The 20,554-nt window shown below is 47.6% G+C and overlaps 1 protein-coding gene across 1 annotated transcript in view; it reads right to left on the bottom strand.

Annotated features, from left to right (window-relative positions):
* The window catches only part of LOC140915987 (coagulation factor XIII B chain-like), a 46,141-nt gene extending 29,681 nt beyond the window's left edge, over positions 1 to 16,460 (bottom strand). Inside the window, exons 1-3 of the mRNA XM_073356731.1 lie at positions 16,397 to 16,460; positions 6,585 to 6,785; positions 4,293 to 4,478 (exon numbers count right to left, since the gene is read on the bottom strand). Of these exons, the coding sequence (XP_073212832.1) occupies positions 4,293 to 4,478; positions 6,585 to 6,785; positions 16,397 to 16,460 (451 nt within the window). The remainder of the gene's footprint in view (positions 1 to 4,292; positions 4,479 to 6,584; positions 6,786 to 16,396) is intronic.
* Positions 16,461 to 20,554: the final 4,094 nt, after the last annotated feature.

Below are 20,554 nucleotides of genomic sequence, written 5' to 3' on the forward strand. Positions count from 1 at the left end.
GATGGGCCTCTGGGAGGAATGCTCTCGCCTGGTTTGCATCCAGGACTGCCCCAAATTAACTCTATTGTTCGTTTTGGGGTGAGAACAGACTTGTTGACATTCAGAATAACAGCTAAGCAGTCAAACATGTCCCAGACCAATTGTACCTGTGATTCTACCTGCTGACGAGACCGGCCTCGTATGAGCCAGTCGTCTAGGTACAGGCAAACATGCACATGAAGGAGGCGAAGAAAGGCTGCCACGACTACCATGCATTTGGTACACAGGCCAAATGGAGAGCCATGAACTGATAGTGTGTCTTCTCTACTATGAAATGGAGAAAACGTCTGTGAAACAGGTTGATTGAAACGTGAAAATAAGTGTCCTTCATATCGAGGGCGGCATACCAGTCTCCTAAATCCAGGGAGGGGATGATCGTGCTCAAGGAGACCATGCAGAACTTTGAGTTGACGATGTGCTTGTTGAGTTCCCTTAGGTCCAGAATGGGCCGTAGACCCCCCCTTTGCCTTGGGAACGAGGAAGTAGCATGAGTAGAAACCCTTGCCTCTGAGCTCCCAAGGTACCTTCTCCACTGCTCCTAGAGCGAGGAGGGACTGGACCTCCTGAATCAGGAGTTGCTTGTGAGAGGGATACCTGAAGAGGAATGGGCAAGGGGGTGTGGGAGGGCTGGAAGGAGCAGAAGTGGATAGAATAGCCTGCCTCTACCATGCGGAGGACCCACTGGTCCGATGTAATAAGGGATCGTGCACAGTAGAAGCGGAATAGACTGTTCAGGAAGAGAGATAACTCGCTAGGATATGGACTGGTAATCCGTCCTCATGCGCATCTTCAAAATGGGTGCTTAGGGCCTGGAGCGGGCTTGGACTGTCCCTGGCCCTGTTCAGAGGGAGGACACGATGGTCTGAGCCTGGTGTATCTACTCCTCCTGCAGGAGAAGTCCTGCCTGAGTCTAGTGGGGAAAGATTGCTGCTGGGTGAGCTGGGGCTTAAACGGCTTTCTTTGAGTCGCCAGGGTATGCATGCCTAGAGACTTAATTGTGTTCCTTGAATCTTTCAGGCTATGCATGGGGGGGGGGGGAAATGGGTAAAAAGGTATTAGTGTCCCCTAGTGGGGACAAAGTACTTTCTTTCAGACCCTTTGGCCATGGCGGGAATGGAGACCGGAGTTTGCCGGATTGTTTTGGCATTTGACTGAATGGTCTTTATAACGGGCAGCACCACCCTAGAGGTCCCCTCTGGTGTCAGAATGTCCACCATGGGGTCCTCTTCTTCTATGACCTCCTCCACCTGGAAATTCATGTTTAAGGCCACTTGCCATGGGAGTTCCTGTAGGGCCCGATTGTCCATGGGTGGGGGGATGGATGCGGATGTACCCACCACTGCCTCATCAGGAGAGGATGAGGAGGTGGTGACCAGCAGGGTTGGGTCTGAGACAGCCCCTTGGTCCACTGGTTCAGGTTCCTCCTGGGCCCAGGGTGTAGCCTTCACTGGGGTTTGTGCAGGACGACGACTGACGGCTGCCTCGGGAATACAGGACCCAGAACGTGATGGTGGAGGGACGCCTGGAGGGGCGCCCTGGGCTTGGTGGTACACCCAAGGAGTCCAGAACTGCCACTGGGGCTGCCAGCAGGGTGCTGAAGCATCCCGTCTGAGACTGCCCAGATGTGATCGGGCTGCCTCCGATGCCCTACCCGACCTGGGAGAGGGTGACTGGGAGCTGGACGGCCAAAGAGGGGCAGTACGCTGTGCTGGGGGGGTTCCACTTCCCCTGATGGGTGGAATGGGTACCATGCAGAGTGATGAGATCCAGACAGTGATCGGCAGTGCCGTTGTGAAGAGTGGTACTGGGAGATCGACCAGCGCTGAGATGTTGGACTTCGCCTCGGTGCAGAGCGGCCACGGGAGTGCCACTGCGACTGGTGCTGTGCCGGGGAATGGTGCCATGCCAGTGGAGAGCGGTGCCGCGAGGGAGAGCAGTTTCACGAACAGTCTCATGGAGAGGTGCGGTGATACGATGGGGAGCTGTACCGCTGCACGGAACAGTGTCCGTTCAAGCGGTGCCACAAGGTCTCAGACCTTGACCAAGACCTCGAGCAGGACCACGACATGTCAGCCGATGACCACCTCAAGCGGGAGCAGCTCTAAGGATTGAGGCTGTGAGACCAGTGCGGCGAGTCAGACCGACGCCACGAGACGGACCGGTGCAGAGCATGGGTGCGGTACCGGGACTCAGAGCAGCACAGTGGTGCTGGTCTGGGGGCAGACAGCCCAAAGATAGCCAGTTTGCCTCTTTACCGTGCCAAGGCTCAAGATGGTGTAGGTCTCGAGACCGGAGACTTGGGCGCAGTCATCTCAATGAGCCTTCTGGAGGCCTCAAAGTTGTCGGGTGTGGAAGGCAGCATGACCTCCTCAACCTACAGCTGCAGGAAGTCCGGCGGTACAGGGCTTCCCGGAGAGGCAGAGGCTCATGCAGGATGAGGCCGACTGGAAGGTCTGTTAGCCTTATGTCCCTGGTCTGCACCGTGTCCTATCGGAGGTGCGACTACCACCTCGGGCCTTTGTGGGGTTTCTCCATGGCCTGCTTCTTACGGGTGGCTGGAGAGTGAGAACAGTGCCGGGGAGAGCGCTTTTGGGCCCCAGGAGACCGCCGGGCGCTAGAGGGGCATGCCGAGTCCTTTTTCGGCGCTGTAGACAGCACCGCTGGAGGAGCGCTCCGCACAAGGCACTCAGGGCCAAGTATTGTGGTGGACGGAGAGCAGACTCCATGAGGAGTTGTTTGAGTCTAATGTCCCTCTCCTTTCTAGTGCAAAGTTTAAATGCTTTGCAAATCCTGCACTTATCCACCTGATGGGCCTCTCCCAGACACCAAAGGCAGGAGTCGTGGGAGTCGCCCGTGGGCTTAGACTTGCCACAGGAGCTGCAAGGTTTGAAGCCCTGGGACGGCATGCCCCATAGGGCATTCGTTGAAGAGGGAAACCCCTTCAAGCGTTAACGACTATACGTAACACTAAAGATAACAAATAACTAACATTTAACTAACAAGAGAGATAAGTAGAGTAGCTAGGGAGTAGTGGAGCACTTGTGAACAAGAGACCACTGTTCCAATAACTGTCACTGGCAGTAAGAAGGAACTGAAGGGGGGTCAGGCCAGCAGGGTCATATATAGAGCACCTTATCGGCGCCACTCCAGGGGGCTCCACAGCTGGCCCGAGGGGTAGCTGCTAGGGAAAAAAGTTTGTGACATCTGTGCACGCAGCACGCGCGCACACCTAACTGGAATAGATATGAGCAAGCACTCGAAGAACCTGTTAACCCTCTAAGTGATAACTGGGAATGCTTAAGTGTAGCAGGATGCTATGGCAAAAGCACCTAATTAGCCCCTGCCCAGTCAGCTCCAATCAAGGGAAGCAGATTGGGGCTGATGGAAAAGGTCTGATGCCAGCCTGAGGATTGGCAACACCTGCTGGCCTGACAAGCCAAGGGCTATAAGGGCTGGAGGAAGCCAGAAGGCTGGGGGCAGCCAGGGAGAAGCCAGTCAGTCAGGGAGGGAACTGGAGGCCTCCTAGCTGAAGGCTGACTCTGCCTGTAAAGGAGGTGACTAATCCTGCAAGCCTTGTAAACAGATAGACACTGGTGATGGGATAACTGTAGGTAAATAAAGACACAGGTGTTGCACAACCCTGAAGCCTCCCTGAGACTTATTGGAGGCAGAAAGCGGGCCCCAGGAAGAGGGGTGGGTCGTGGACCCTGTTACATTAAGTAATTAATATAATTAAAACATAATCTATAGATAAGTCTACACATTTAAGTTTAATTATTCACTGCCACACTTTTACATTGTAAGTTAGTATTAATGTGACATCAATAGAGATTATCACCCACTGTCATTCAATGCTATGGTGTTTGTATAGTAGCTCCCTTTCTGAAGTTAATATCCTAACAGTGGAAGGACACAGAAGCATTCAATGTAAAACAGTATTTATACTATCCCTAACCTCATTAGAAAATGTGGACGGTTTCAATCGTTTAAGCAATTATCTACCTATTTGGCCCATGATCCTATATACGCCTTTACATGCAGGCTTAACTTTATGCATGTGATGTGAGTAGTCCCAATGGGGACTATCGTCATCTAATGCAAATTGATGTTGCCCCATTGATTTCAACCAGCTGAAAATTTGCCACAGTGAGTTTAAAAGCTGCCCTAACACAAGGAGACTCCAGCTGTAATGGTATTGTATAGCAGCAAAGATACAAAGAAAGTCAATTATAAAGAGGAATGTAAATTCATACCAAACTTTGTAGCACAGCTTGGGTGAGAAGACCATCCTTCTGGAAGACATTGCACTGTTTCTTTAGCATTACCTCCTGGAGTTTGATAGCCGGGAGCACATCTGTACAGTAATTGTTCCCATATTTTGTAGGACACTTTTGTATCAGAGAAGATGCCATTTTCCAAGAGAGGTTTCCTACATTTTTCTACATGAAAATAAGTAGGTTGATTAGAAGGAGGCAACTGACAGAGTATTATGCTTCTCTGTAACTTAAGTATATATGTACATAGGGATTTGTCTGCTTCCTATATTTGCCTACAGTGAGGAGATAACGAGCCCAACGATTTTTCTATCTGGTTACTCTCCTGACATAGTAACAAAAAACCCAATATCAAATAGGTATTTTAAATGTTGAAATTAGAAAGATAAAAGTCACCTAGTTTGGTGAAGCTAGACAGTGGTGGGGTTCACACAATCTTCTTTCTTGCCAGTCTTAACTATTCTCTTTATTCTGTTCCAGATCACTACTGAAACTGCAGTGCACACAGTGAGTCCTGAGAATTGGAGAAATTACTCACCTTCCAAGCTATAAGACTCTCTCCCAGTGAGTAAAATAGGAGCACTTGCAAAGACATAGTGAGAGTTCTCTCCCAGCAGCAAATAAAGGTCACCAGGAAGGGAACTGATGACCATCAGCAGATCATAAGCAGATGAGAGCACAAGGAGAGCAAGAAAGAGTTCAGTGTTTTTACAATTTATTTTACGAGGCACAGATGTTCTCCCCACTCCTCCATAACCTCAGAACTTGATATTACTGTGTGTAACTCTGGAACCTGACATTACTGCAGTCAGCCATTTTGTATGTCCAGCCACTGCTAGCTGAAAACCAAATACCACATAGCTATAAATAATCTTAGGGCTTTGAGAGGCAAGGCCAAACAGCTGTATGTTTGCAGTTTCTGCTAATGAGAATGGGAGGGGGGACAGAGTTAATGTACCATGAGAATGGAAGGAATGTTTGAACAGTCCTTGGTTTTAAGCGCCCCTACGTATAAATTTTAATGTTATGACTAGAGATACACAAAATGCTTTGTTAAGAGATAAATGAGTATGTTGCTTAAATTAGGAGAATTGGTGACCCATTGGGGTTACTGTGGTGACCCACTACAAGTCGCGATGAGTTATGTGCTTAGTTTAAGTTAGCTATAAAAGATTAGGCAAAAGGATACACTTTGGAGCAATCCAACGAAGCTTTTCTTTGGGCAAGGAGCTGGCACCTAAACTCCCTAATGGCTGGATGGAAGGAGGGCGCACGTAATTCTAGTTGTTTATTATTCAAAACCATCTCAGACTTTGGGTAAATATAAATGTGTAGGATGCTCTGAACCTACTGCTAGAGCACTTTTTTGTGTGCACGTGAAAGCTAATAAAGTAGTTTTAGGTTAAAGCATTCTTGTTTGTACCAATCATTTATCAGACAGAAGAGCTGTGTCTCGATTGATTTATTCCTGACACTGCCTGAAGAGAAACAGTCAAGTTACCACTGCTTTGGGTTCTGAAAACCCTGGGTAACACCCTAAATACTCTCTGAGATGCTCTTACTGACTGAGGAAGCAGCCAACCAGTCACCTGCAGGCAACTCCTACTGATGCCAAAGTGTAGCTTTCACTTTGTTTAACCCCTGCTGATGAGCCAGGAAATTTCTGTATTGGGGGAGGGTTTCCACCTGTAAGAGGCAAAATTACTGAAGATGAGGGGAGGCAATGTGAACTAAAATCTGACTGAAATTGGTCATTTGCTCATCATGGAGGATGGAAGGGGAATCCAGTACCCCTTGAATAAAAATAATAATGAAAACACAAACACTGAAAATATAAAATAAATAGGGATGTTCTGAACATAAGAACAGCCATACTGGGTCAGAATAAAGATCCATCTAGCCCAGTATCCTGTCTTCCGACAGTGGCCAATGCCAGGTGCTTCAGAAGGTTAATCAGAACCGGTAATCATCAAGTGATCCATCCCTGTTGCCCATTCCCAGTTTCTGGCAAACTGGGACTGGAGACACCATCCCTGCCCATCCTAGCTAAGAGCCCTTGATGCACCTATCCTCTATGAATTTATCTGATTTCACAAAAAGGCAATATTGCTGGGTTTGGTACCAATTTTCAGAGAGAGGTAAAAAAAAACACTGTCAATATCCAGTTCCACTTCCTAATTTTTCCCTAATTTATGGTTTCATTACTACACCCTCTTGGTGAAATCCATTAGTGTCCACAGGAAACAAAAAAGGCCAATGAAATTGACTTACGATAACACTTTGGTGCTGGCGACCATCCTGTTGCTGTGCATGTTATCCTTGCATCTTGACTCCCAGATTCAGTTGTATAGCCAGCCACGCAGGTGTAGGAAATCTTTTTCTCTTTACTCATTGGAAAATAATAACTTTTGAAACTATAATAATACTGAGCTATCTTCCCATTTTCTATGAGTGGCAAATCACAAGGCTTATCTACAAAAGATTTAATTATGTTTTGTTCATTACAAATTTATCCCATGCATATAACAGTGCTTTCTGGATTAATTTGAAATTAATTGGCTTGGCTGAATGCTCTGTAGGTACCTAGGGTTCATACATGTGGTCCAATTCTGCAACCGTTTACCCTTTAAACTTATACTTGACTTGCCTAGTTGTTAGTAATTATACTGAAAACCAAAGACATTTCTTTTCACCTTGTCCTATACTACAAGAAATGGGCAGATTCAGTGAAACTAAAAAGGTAATATATTTAGAAAGGGGATGTCAAAATTTATGGCCTAAGGGATGGATTCAGCCCTTGATCTATTTATGTTGCATGCTAGACACATTCAGATGGTCTAGAACCTCAGTTTTCATCTAAAAAGAGTTCTAGGCCTTATGGTTGTAATAAATCTAACACCCAGAACCTGCCCCCCTCAAAACTCCTCCCCCCCCACCGAAGGCTCTGGGAGGGAGTTTGGGTGTGGGAGGAGGTCTGGGGTAGGGGATTGGGATACAGGCTCTGGAAGGGAGAGACCAAAATTGCTGGAGTCCCAGGGGCCACATTGGGGAGGTTCTCCGGCCACAGATGGCCTGGGGGCCAGGAGTTTGAGACCCCTGACCTAAGGGCTTGTCTACACTGGCAAGTTTTTTCGATGAAACTAATGCCAACAAGGGGAAATCAACAAAAGCAAAGTTGCCAAAGCATGACTACATTTGTTCCCTCTGTCGACAGATCGTGTCCACATTCAAAGGGCACCTTTGTCAAGAGTGAGAGCAATGGACTGTGGGTATGTATCCCACAGTGCCTAGTGACACCATCCATCGCTAGGTGTCCTGGGATGTGCAAAATGTACTATCATGCACCGCTTTGTATCCCACCCCTCCAAAGGTCTCTGGCTTTCTTTTGCGCCATTTTTCCAACTGTCATTCTTTTGTAGTGCGTGTCAGCATCTGCAATGAGAGAGGATGGAACCTGCACTTCCCTCCTATGCGCTGTTAGCTGTCATGAGGACATCGCACATGGCAGCACAGTTACTTGCAAAGTTAACAGAGGATGAATTGCAGGCACCCAAGTGCGATATGGACAGCAACAACTTATCAGTGCTTTGTGCATTCACAGAGCAGCTGCATATGGCAGAGCATTGCTTTTGGGCTAGGAAAACAAGCACTGATTGGTGGGATTGCATTGTCATGCAGATGTGGGATGACGACCAGTGGGTACAGAACTTTAGGATGCATAAAGCAACCTCATGGAGCTATGAGGTGAGCTGGCCCCTGACCTGTGGCACAAGGACACCAGATTGAGAGTTGCCCTTTCGGTAGAGAAGTGTGTTGCAATCGCTGTGTGGAAGCTGGCGAATCCAGACTGCTACGGGTCAGTCGCAAATCAATTTTGAGTAGGAAAGTCCACTGTTGGGGCTTTATTACTCCAAGTGTACAGGGCAATAAATTGCATCCTGCTGCATAGGACCATGACTCTGGGAAATGTGCATGACATAGTGGATGGCTTTGCAGAGATGGGTTTCCCTAACTGTTGTGGGGCAATTGATGGCGCACACATTCTAATTTTAGTGCCAGACCACCTTGCCTCTGAATACATTAATAGAAAGTGATACTTCTCCATGGTGTTGCAGGTGCTTGTGGATCACCAGGGGCTTTTCACGTACATCAGTGCAAGCTGGTCTGGAAAGGTGCATGATGCATGCATTTCAGGAACAGTGGCCTGTACAGAAAGCTGCAGGTAGGGACTTTCTTTCCAGGCCACAAGTTCACAGTGGGGGAATGTGGAAATACCCATAGTAATCCTCCGAGATCCATCTTACCCCTTACAAGCCCTGGATCATAAAACCTTACACAGGACACCTGTCAGCAGCAAGGAGCGTTTAACAACAGGCTGAGCAGGTGCCGCATGGTAGTTGAATGTGCCTTTGCCCATTTGAAAGCTCGCTGGAGGTGTCTCAATGGCAGGCTAGACTTTACCGAGGAGAATATTCCCCTGGTCATAGCCACCTGCTGCACTTTGCATAATCTGTGGGAATCGAAGGGTGAAATGTTTGCTCAGGTGTGGAGCACTGAGGCAGAGCGCTTGGCTGCACAGTTTGAAGAGCCAGATGCTAGGGCTGTCAGAGGAGCCCAGAGGGCTGCTATTAACATCAGAGAGGGTTTGAGGAACCACTTTGACAATGAGGGGCAGTAACACGTCTGCTTTGGAGTTGCTTCCCTGTTGCATCCATGTACAATTTTGAGGCCCAAGATCCGTGCAACACAATGCTTCCGAAGCCTGTACCTGAGAGTGAATTGATTGCTGTACACGCTTTTGTAGAACACAGAATAAAAACACTGTACCATTAAATACCTTTGCCTTTATTTATTGTTAAAAAGGGTAAAACCTCACAACTGTGTGTCGCTCCAGCTATCATTGTGCAAGCTGTAAGGGGGGGTGGAGTGATGGGGAAACTCAGGCGTGCTGTGGAGTGAAAAGGAATGTGTGGGCATAGAAGGGGGTGGGGTTAGCAAAGAATTGTGCATCTGCTACAGAGGTGCTCGAACTCGGATCTGCTCAGTCTATAGCTGTATCAATGATTTGAGCATCTCCGTCTGATCCTCCATAACTTTTACCATCCCCTCCGTCGCTTGCAGAGCAAAAGCAGCAGTCTCTTCTCTGTCCTGCCTTTTGGCTTCCCAGCACTATTTCTGTGCCCTGGCCTGTCTCTCATCACGCGGCAGCACCTAGCAGAACATCTCTTCTTTGCTGCGCCTAGGATTTTTTCTTATCGGTCGCGGCCGGTCTGCGGGGGTACGTGGTGAGTTCTTCAAGGGCTGTGCTGAACAGAAGAGGTTACATTCAAGATTGTTACATTCCAACAAACGATTGAAACGTTTTAGTAAAAAGGGGATTTTGCTAGTAGAAATCACTTTCTCTCTGAGACTCGAGGCAGGCCCACAGCTCCACAAGCACCCCAATCATGGTGAGTTTCGGGAGTGTGGGGGGGAAGGCAGTTGTGCATATGGACAAAAAGGTCTCGGCTTGCAGGGAACTCATTTTAAAATTATCTCACAATTTTTCACAGGTGGCCCACCTGCTGGCTGACACCTCGCTAATGAGGGTGACTAGTTTCTGAATGCTTGCGGCTTTCACCCCAGTCTATATGCAGCTCAGCTTTGTGCCACGTTGGTCCCAGCTCCAGTGACTGCTAAATGGCATGGTACAGTTTCCTACAATGGGGAACCTAACGAGACTGCATTCCCTTGGAATCTGAGGTAGAGGATTAACAAGTACCTCTTGGAAACTTTCCAGAGCCTCTCTCTAGAGGATTCCCTGCAGGTCTCGATGTCCATTGACACCTTGCTTGGCCATACAGATTAGCTACACACTACCTGCCTCCAAGTTTTCGATTTCCTACACAAGCCACAGCAACTTACCTGGAGTCTCATCGGCTTCCTGGTCACCATTGAGCACTTCTGGAGTGGAGAAAAGTTCCTGGCTCCTTGCCCCACCAGGCGACCCCTCCGGGAGCACATTAACCTCTTCTAGCTCAACTTCTTCATCCTGAATTTCAGCCTCCAGGTTACCCCCTCTTTCTGCTGCCTGCAAAGTATCCACGGGGCAATTGGCAACGGAGGTGGGGTCACCACCGAGGATAGCATTCAGCTCTTTATAGAAGCAGTAGGTCTTCGGTGCACCATGAAGCGATGGTTCGCCTCCCGCGCTTTGTGGTACGCCTGCCTCAGCTCCTTTATCTTCGCTCTGCACTGCTGCGTGTCCCGATCACAGTCCTTATCGCATAAGCCTCGAGACATTTGCCCATATGTGTCCTGATTCCTATGGGTCACTTGCAGCTGCGACTGAACAGACTCCTCTCCCCATATACTGATCAGATCCAACAACTCAGTGGTGGTCCAAGAGGGAGCACGTTTGGGGTATGCTCACCCAGGAAGCTCCTCTGGGAAGCCAGCAAACAGGAAATGAGTTTTAAAAGTCCCAAGGCCTGCAAGGGGGAGTGGGTTGGCTGCAGGGCAGCAGAGTTCAAACCGCTGACCAGAGCGGCAGCAGGGGAATTGTGGGGTACTTTCTGGAGGCCAATAAAATCGGGGGGAAAACTGTGGTGTCTACACTGGCTGTTTGTCGACAATAAAGGGAGGGGAAAAGAAAAGTCTCGCAGGGTTTTTTTTCCCAAAAACTAGGGTTTTTTCTTTTGTTTTTTTAAAACAGTGACCTTGCAGTGCATATGGCATTGCTGTTTTGTTGCAAAAAGGCAGTTTTTGTTGACAAAACTTGCAAGTGTAAACAAGCCCTAACTGTGACATCAGCGGGAAATTGCTGGGGACTGGAGAACTGAATCCTAAGTTACATTCCAGTCCACGGTCTATCACTTAACATGGAATGTGGCCTTCTGCCCCAAGCAAGATTGGCATCCCTGCATTTTTTTTTTGTTAGAACAAAGGAAAGTAACTACTACTTACTAGTAACTATTATTGACATCATCAGGCTTGATTAATACTTATTGAATTAACATATTGCTGTACTAAACAAAAGACAGTCACTTACCTTCTTGTAACTCTTGTTCTTCGAGATGTGTTGTTCATGTCCATTCCACATTAGGTGTGCGTGCACTGCATGCACAAGCATCCGAAACTTTCCCTTAGCAGCTTCCATTGGGTCGGCGGGGGGCCCCCCGAGTGGTGCCACTGTGTCGTGCATAGATACCTCTGCTGGCTCAACCCCCTCCGGGTCCTTATTCTCAGCAACTCCGACAGAGGGGTAGGAGGGTGGGTGGTGGAATGGACGTGAACACCACATCTTGAAGAGCAACAGTTACGAGAAGGTAAGTAACCGTCTTTTCTTCTTCGAATGCTTGTTCACGTCCATTCCACATTAGGTGAATCACAGACTTACCTCTGGAGGAGGGTAGGAGTCACAGAACAACTGATAGGAGAATAGCTCTGCCAACTGCCGCGTCCTCTCTGGCCTGTTGGTTGACCACGTAGTGGGTCGTGAAGGTGTGCACTGAGGACCAGGTGGCTGCTCTGCAAATCTCCTGGATCGGGACCTGCACCAGGAAAGCCATGGAAGTTGCTTGCACCCTGGTCAACCTGGCTGTTGTAGTTGGAAACTGGGGCAGGGAGGTAACCGCTTGCTGGATAGCCCAGAATCGGGATACTGGAAGGCTTACTCGGGCTTGCACCGCGTCCATGACCGCCCCTATGAATTCCACTCTGCGTGGGCACGAGAGTGGACTTGGGGATGTTGACCAGGAGCCCCAGCTCGTGAAACAATCTCAGGGCCACCTCCATGTGGCCCTGCACTTCCGTTTCAGATCGACCCACCAAGAGTCGGTCATCAAGGTACGGGTAAACCCAGATCCTCTGCCTCCGTAAGAAGGCCACCACTACCGCCATACATTTCGTGAACACCTGTGGGGCCGCGGCTAGACCAAACGGGAGAACCGCAAACTGCTAATGTTCTTGGCCCATGGTGAAGCGCAGGAACCACCGATGTGCTGGGTTGATGGCGATATGAAAGTATGCGTCCTTCATGTCGAGGGCAGCATACCAGCCCCCCGGATCCAGGGAAGGGAGGATGATGCCCAGAGACACCATGAGGAACCGGGCCTTGACCAGGAACTTATGGAGTCCGTGCAGGTCTAAAATGGGACGAAGGCTCCCTTTGGCCTTGGGGATGAGGAAGTACCAGTAGAAACCTTTCCCCTTTAGGCCGTGTGGCACCGCCTCTATCGCCCCTGCCTCTAGCAGCAAGCGAACCATCTTCTCTAGGAGATGCTTGTGAGAGGGGTCCCTGAAGAGGGACGGGGAAGTGGGCTGGGAGGGAGGCAGGGAGGGAAGGAAGAGAATTGCAGTGAGTACCCGTTACGTACCGTGCGTAAGACCCAACGGTCCGACATAATGCTGGAACATGAACAGGAGAAACGGGACAGGCGGTTCAGTAAACAAAGGGACGGATCCGGTGGCTGGTCTGGTACGCTGTCCCTGAGCACACCTTCAAAAGCCTGGCTTAGTGCCTGGCTAGGATTTGTGCTGACCTTGGTTCTGACCTGGCGCATTATTGTTATTATTGCGCTGTCGCCTGTTATCCCTGCCTCGCCTACGGTAAGGCTCATGCCTATGGCGATGCTGGTACTGGCGTTGAGGGGGAGGCTGCAGCTTAAAGGGCTTCCTCTGGGCCGCCAGGGTGTGCATACCCAGCGACTTAAGCGTAAGCCTCAAGGACTTGAGGGCATGCAGCCTCGCATTGGTCTGTTCTGAAAAGAGCCCGGACCCTTCAAAAGGGAGGTCCTTAAGCGTATTCTGGACCTCAGGCAGCAAGCCTGACTCCTGAAGCCACACCGAGCGCCTCATGACCACCCCTGACTCGATTGTTCTAGCCACTGCATCTGCCAAATCCAGGGAGGCCTGGAGAGAGGTCTTGGCTACTTGTCCTCGTCCACCAGAGCCGTAAACTTCTGTTGGGAACCTTGCAGGAGGTTGTCCTTAAACTTCCCCACTGCCACCCAGTAGTTAAAATTATGCCTGTTGAGGATGGACTGCTGGTTAGCAATCCTCAATTGAAGGCCCTGTGAGGAGTACACCTTTCTGCCAAAAAGGTCCAGGCATTTTGCCTCCTTAGCCTTAGGGGCCGGGGCCTGTTGTCCATGGTGCTCCCTTTCATTCACCACCAAGACCACCAGGGAGCATGGACTTGGATGGCAGAAGAAGAATTTGTAGCCCTTTGACAGGGCAAAGTATTTGCGCTCCACACCTTTGGCCGTTGGAGCACTAGAGGCCGGGATCTGCCATATAGTCTTATAATTCGATTGGATGGTCTTAATGAGCAGAAACGTTATTCTAGATGGACCTTTGGGGCTCAAAGTGTCCACCATGGGGTCCTTCTGCTCAACCATCCCCACGTTCTGCAACCCCAAGTTCTGGGCGACCCTACGCAGTAGCTCCTGGTGGGCTCTGTGGTCTATCGGTGGAGGGCCGGATACCGCTGTACCCGCCACCGCCTCATCCGGGGATGACGAGGAGGTTAGCAGCTGCTCAACGCCCTCTGGCTGGTCCTCCTGCTTTCGCTCTCCCATGGAGGGCCCTCCAGCTCAGGCCGGTGCGGGAGACCTTGGGGTGGCACCGGACTCGGTGCTGGTTTATCCTGGGGGGATGCTGGAGGCCTGGATATTGTAGCTTCCGGCACAGTCAGGCATCGGTGCAGGAACCGGGACCGCTGCACCGAGTTGCTTGCCCTGGACAGGGCCCCTTGGCGCTGTTGATAGGCCCAAGGAGTCCAGAAGGGCCAATGACCTGGAGGCCCCCACTGGGGATGCCAACCCGTCTGAGGGTCCCTGCTGTCTGGAGCACGGTATAAGTAACCGTAATGGCTGGAGTCTGCGCTGGACTGTGGCAACACCGACTACGAAGGCCACAGCGGTGCCGACGATCTGTGCTGGCGGGAGATCGACGAGCGGCTCCGAACCCAATGGGAGCGGGACCGGTACCAATATCCCCAGGTCCGGAACCGGGATCCGGACTGGGATCGGCGCCAGCATTAGTGGGACTAGGATCGGCATCTGAGGGAGTCCTCTGGCGAGGGCCGTCTTGACTTCTCCGATGCCGGTCTCTTGAGTGGTGCTGGAGAGCGTTGTGCCCCTTCCGTGGATAACTGGGAGTCCGTGGATGCGGAGCTCGACTGGGACCAACTCCAGGAGCGATTCCAGGACGGTGTCCTCGAATGGCACACCATTGCCGGCTTACCCGTCGACAGCACTCGTGGCATGGGGTGGCAGAGGATTCTCCCTGTATGGGAGGTGGCTCGCCCCTGACAGCTCAATGAGGTCCTTCACCGCCTCAAAGGTGCCAAGCGTGGAGGGCTGATCCATTATGTCCTCGAGCCCACCGTCCACACTGAGGTCACTTAGGCTTGGACTCGGTGGGACTTGTGGTGCCAGAGCCACCGTGGCCAGGACAGCGGCCTTCCCATTCTTATCGGTGCTCAGGGCCTTGGAAGGCGCTGGCCTCCTATACTGGGAATGTCCGTACCTTCCTTCCAGCTGCGCTGTGGGTCGCACTGGGGAGGACAAGCAGTGCCGGGGGCCTAGTCTGGTGCTCTGGGACCGACAGCATTTGGTGTTTAGCCACTGCTGGGTCTCTCGACGACTCTGGAGCACTATGCACCGAGGAAGCCGGAGCCGACGTCATGTGCTCTGGGCCCAGTGGCTGCAATGTGGCCTCCAACAACTGCTTCAAACGAAAGTCTCTTTCTTTCTTTGTTCTTGGCTGGAATGCCTTGCAAATCTTACTCTGCTCAGTTTGATGCTCTTCTCCCAGGCAACGTAGACACGAGTCGTGGGGGTCACTAAATGGCATAGGCTTGCGGCACGTGGTACAAGCCTTAAACCCGTGGGCCTGAAGCATGCCCCGCAGCCCGGGGCAGGTGCTGGAAGCCTCCAAGCACCTAATCACTTAAGTGTCCACAACAAAGGTATGCTAACTAACTGATAGCAGCTATTTAACTCTGAGAAACGCTAAGGGACTGCTCTCATACGAGAGAGAGAGAGAGGTTGTTCCAATTCCACCATGGATGGCAAGAAGGAACAGGAGGGGGTTGGGCCAGCAGAGGTATATATGCACGGCGCAGTGGGGCCACTCAGGGGGCCCCCCACCGACGGGAGCCACTAAGGGAAAAAGTTTGCGACACTCATGCAAGTGGCGTGCGCACACCTAATGTGGAATGGACGTGAACAAGCACTCGAAGAAGAAACTTGAAATACCTGCATTCCTAATTCCTTTTGACAGGTGTAACAAGAGACGGTAAGAGGGGACATTTTAATTCAAAGAGGTCCTACCAAGAGAGCAGTCTGTAAACCAATCCGCACTCTGGAAGCTACATGGCAGGAATTTATAGACTGACAGCATGTAACTTCCTTACAGTGGAAAAACTAAAAATATAGACAAGAGTAGATTGGTCCAGTTAGAAGTGACACAGCCTGCAGGAAAAAAAAAAAAAAAAAGGTAAGGGAGGTGGATATCAGTGGCTTGTCATATTATCTAGTGATGGGAATAGTTAGAAATCTTGGCTTCTAGAAAATAAGGATGAAGGAAGCAGTATCCCATGCTGGAGGGACCAGGAACATGAGATGCAGAGCATTATCTTAGGTCATATTCGCTACAGACTAGCATTTGATTCCCTAGTGCTTTTTTACTTTTATAAGTCTGCGTACCTTCAACCATTGCAATTTATATGATTGGTCTACAAATAAAATGGAACTAAAGTCTGTTTCTTTAACTGCTGCAGAATGAGCTCAAAGGAAGTGGTTCCAGAAATAATAAAATGGGATGTTCATATGTTACTGTCTGAACCTTTTCCCAGAGGTGCTATATCTGTGTCAATTTCAAGGTTCAACACAGCAACAGCTCACTCTTCATAGCAAGTGTTCAATCAAGAATATTAGAAATCCAAACCCCACTAGCAAAAATATATCCCCATTAAGAATAAAACCATTTATCAAATTAAAGTGACTACATAAAGCACTTTCCTAAGAGCAATATGTAAACTATATATTCTAGATTATCATATTTTTATAAATAAATGAATGCCTCAGTACTTTTACCTTCTGCAGAGGTTTCTCCTGAATCAACCAAAATTATGAGAAAAATCCAGCTTTTAAATGCCATATTCAGTGTTGTCTCTAACAATAGTTTTCACCATTCTGTGAACACTAGTAGCTAACTCAGTATTTCTTTTGAAAATTCAGTTAATTATTTACAAAAAGGTATTTGGAGTAAGTTTTGTAACACACAAAAAAGATATTTCAAAGCACTGCCTGATTTTTATTCCTTAAATAGAATGACTAGACCTGAAGTAGCTCTATTTTAATAAAGAAGTTCAACAACAGTGAGGCATAATGAGAAAAAAGCTGGAAATGGTAGCTGCTTTCTCTATAAAAATAAATGAACTTTGGCAAATGGTAAAATAGATTAATTGGAAACAAGTAGCCATAAATGCTGGGAATTTTCAGGCCCCCTGGTTTAAAGGCCATTTTGCTGTTATCAATTTATTTACTTTAGTTGATAGCTTGTCTAGTTTTCTCTTCTACTTCTATCCCTAACTGGCTACATTCTACTAGTTTGTTTGCGCTGCTAGGTCCGGGGAGGGGGTGAGGGGGAGAACGGTCATACCCTTTGTCTACTAGACAAACAAAAACTTTGTTGCATGATCAGACTGTTTTATGAATTCCCCGGCTTTAACGGACAGGATAATCCCATCTTTTGGTTTTACAAGTTCCAGCAGAAGACATTCATATTCTGACCTACATGCACTCTCTTAGAAGTTGTAAGCAAAGACACAACTGATAAATTAAGCTAAAGACATAGTTTCTGAGATACTAGAAGAATTGCTACCAGTTGATTCAATAATATACTGCAAGTATTTTAACAAGGGCTTCCATAAAATTTTCTTCCTCAGCCTGTAGAACTTCATGAACCAGGGGTTCAGGTTCCTGTAGAAGAGAGGCAACAAACTGGATGATCTGTTTAGATAGCTTCCCCATTTAAATAAAAATACTCTTCTATAATCAAACAAGGAGACACCACAGCAGTTAGACATTTTATTAAAAGCCCTTTGCTAGAAATGTTTATACTTTTCACTGAAAAAAAAACACAGAGTACCATATATGGATACTAAAGCAGGTAGCCCATCGATGGTGAGCCCTTACCTGGCAGCTGGTGCAATTGGAGAGTTTCCAATGCTCTTCAGAAATAATTATGAGCCCCAGGAGATATTTTCTGGTAAAGATCAGTTAGCAGTACCCAAGAGACAGCAATTCCCTTATAGACAAGAAAAATCATCCCAAATCTTCCCTTCAAAGAAATTATAAAATTTTAAACAGGGAGCTCCCAAGAGTCCCCTCCTGCATATCACCAATTTTATTATATTACATGAGTGCCTCTGAAGAGAGATTAAGAACAATTAAAACCAAAAATCAAGAAAACCTGTCTCCACCTATGTGCTGGAGGTATGGTGGTGTTGGTAGGGTTACTTTTGTCGTTAAGTTCTCGGTGGTTAGTATGTTTTAGTTTCACAAGACAGTTCATTGGCTACATTGAAAATAACTGAAAATTATTAGTAGACAACCATGTCACATTACTCTGCATTTATAGTGCAGTAACACATGAAGGCCTCAACCCAGTTGGACCCCACTGTGCTAGGCACCATTAAACATATAAGTAATAGTCCTTTCACCAAAGAGCTTAATATGAAATGTTACAGTATTGAATTATCAGTTCCTATAGTTATCTCTGCCCTAGATGATTTGCAAACTTCTTCTGATGTTGTGTAAATTCCAAAACAATGTAGGCATTATTGCCAACATTACAACCTCCACAGTTCCAGGCATTTCCTTTATTTAGCTAAGGACATCACATGGTTTTATTTAGGACTCTGTATATGCAGAAATATAAACAAGATCTCAATTGATGGACACATGAGGTACAGACCAAGGGCTAACTCCTCAGAACTGTGTTAATTTGCCCCAAGGATCTTGCCATAACTCAATAGTGACATTGTTACACATGTTTCTGAATGATACAAATGTATCATACACAAGGACAGATTGCATATTGAGAAAGCCTTTTGGGGCACAAAGCCCAGAGCTTATGTTTTTAATACACCTGTGATGGCTTATGTAAGTATACTAAAAATACAGTGCATGACCTGAGGGTGCAACTTAAGAGTTGAGTTCTGGGTAACTATAAACAGGAAGTATAGACGGGGATTTTCTTTACCTTTGTTACAGCAGGCTTCTGCAATTTTGAAAACAGGATTGAACAAACGTGGCCAAATACAAGAAACGCTAGATCTATATTGAACACTTTCTGGTTTCCCCTACACTTTCAAGAATGTAGCATGTTGTTTCAGATATATTGGTTTGGAGTTGCTAAAGTTGTGTCAAGACTGGGGAACTTTGGGAAATATTGACATTTGGGCTTTTTAACAAGTTATAGGAGAGATTCTCAAACTGGGGGGCTGGCTCCCGGGGAGGGGCATGGAATACATTCTGGGGTCATGAGAAGCTTTAGGAGGGGAAAAAACCATGTACTGTGTACATTTTACCCACAGTAACGAATACCTAGCAAAGCTGATCCCTCCAGACCTTTCAGGGCCTCAGATGGCGCTGTGCATTTGACTTTACACGGTACTGTGCATTTTGATGGATTTCTGTTAAACTTTGCATAGCATTATACAAAGTATTGCCATCTATATGTTAATCCGTTTGCTATGACTCAATGTGCACATTTAATTGCAAGCATGGACCACAATCATAATTTTGCTTTTACTCTTCTCACAATGGATCCTTGGCTCATTCATGAGACAAGGAAAAGAAAAAGTGAAAAACAAAGAAGCTGAAACTGATTCAAGTGAAGTGCTGCCACCACATATATTGGTATATGTACTTGTGTGGCAGGGTGTGTGTAAATTACAGACACAAAGAAGGGGGAGAATGAGCAAATAAATTTGAGAATCACTGAGTTAGAGTAATAGAGTTTAAGGTCAGACCATCTGACCTCTTGTATTTCAAAGGCCGCCAACACCACCCAGCACGCTAAACCTAGCAACCAAAATTAGATCCAAATATTATAGCCCACAGAAGTCTAGACCATTTGTCACTGGGAGAGAATAGGAGGATGCACCAATACCATAGGCCCCTGCAATGGCAGGGAAATGACAGATATACCCACATAATCCTGGCAAGAGGCCTACGCGCACATACTGCAGAATGTAAAAACCCACCAAGATTACAGCAAATTTGACCTGGGGGAAAATTCCTTCCCAACATACATCTTAAAGTTTCTGCATCTGACTATCTTCTTTGTCTCCTCTCTTCCTCAGGTCACTTCTTGTGCTAACTCAGTAGCCAGTCTTCTCTTCCCAGACCCAATTCCTAGGAGGTCCCAGCCCCCGCAACTACCACTGAAACTCCACTTTCGCTGTTCACTGCTCCAATATTTGCTCGTGACTGGCTTTTAAACCTAGCCAAACTAGGGCAGCACCGCCCTCCTCTTACAGGATGTTCAGAAAGCACTGAGTTATGCCACATACCTGCAGCAAGCCACTCACAAATCAAGACCACACTCAGAACACAAAATCATTCTTCTCTCAGGGCATATGCCCACAGAAATGTCACTGCTAGCTGCTTGTTTTGGCAAGACTAGCCCCATATAAGATCATATAAGACATGAATGGGTTATTTGCTAGCATCCAATAGTCTGACATAACAGGAATCATCTAGCAGACATTGTTTTTAAAAAGGTCTCTAAAAATTGTAGTGAAAGCATTGGGCACATTTTCAAAGTGATTACTCCTTAGAAGTTTTCTTAAGGTTTGTAATTAGGGGTTTAGAGACTGGAAAACTTTGAGTGCTTGACCTTCAGGACTTTGTTTAAAAACCTGTCCAGTGTATTGCATGTATCTGAAGCACAGCCATTTGAAGTTCAACTTTGCCTGATGATTTAGTGACCAGAAAGACAGTCTTCCTTTGGCTTTCACTTTATGATGCACCTAGGTTCTCTTTATCTCTTGAGAGGCGGTTTTGGACATTGCCAATAAGACTATCTAAATAATTGGTTTCAGAAAGCCAGCCCTCAATGGAATGATTCCGAGAAAGAAAATTTCTCCATCCTCCAAATAGACTCCCTATGCAGTTTTTGTTTGTTTCTTTTTAATGCTTTCTGTGCTGTTCCTTAGACTTGTTTCAGAAAGATGTGGTAAG

This window comes from Lepidochelys kempii, chromosome 8, assembly GCF_965140265.1.
Source record: "Lepidochelys kempii isolate rLepKem1 chromosome 8, rLepKem1.hap2, whole genome shotgun sequence".
NCBI classification, from domain to species: Eukaryota; Metazoa; Chordata; order Testudines; family Cheloniidae; genus Lepidochelys; species Lepidochelys kempii.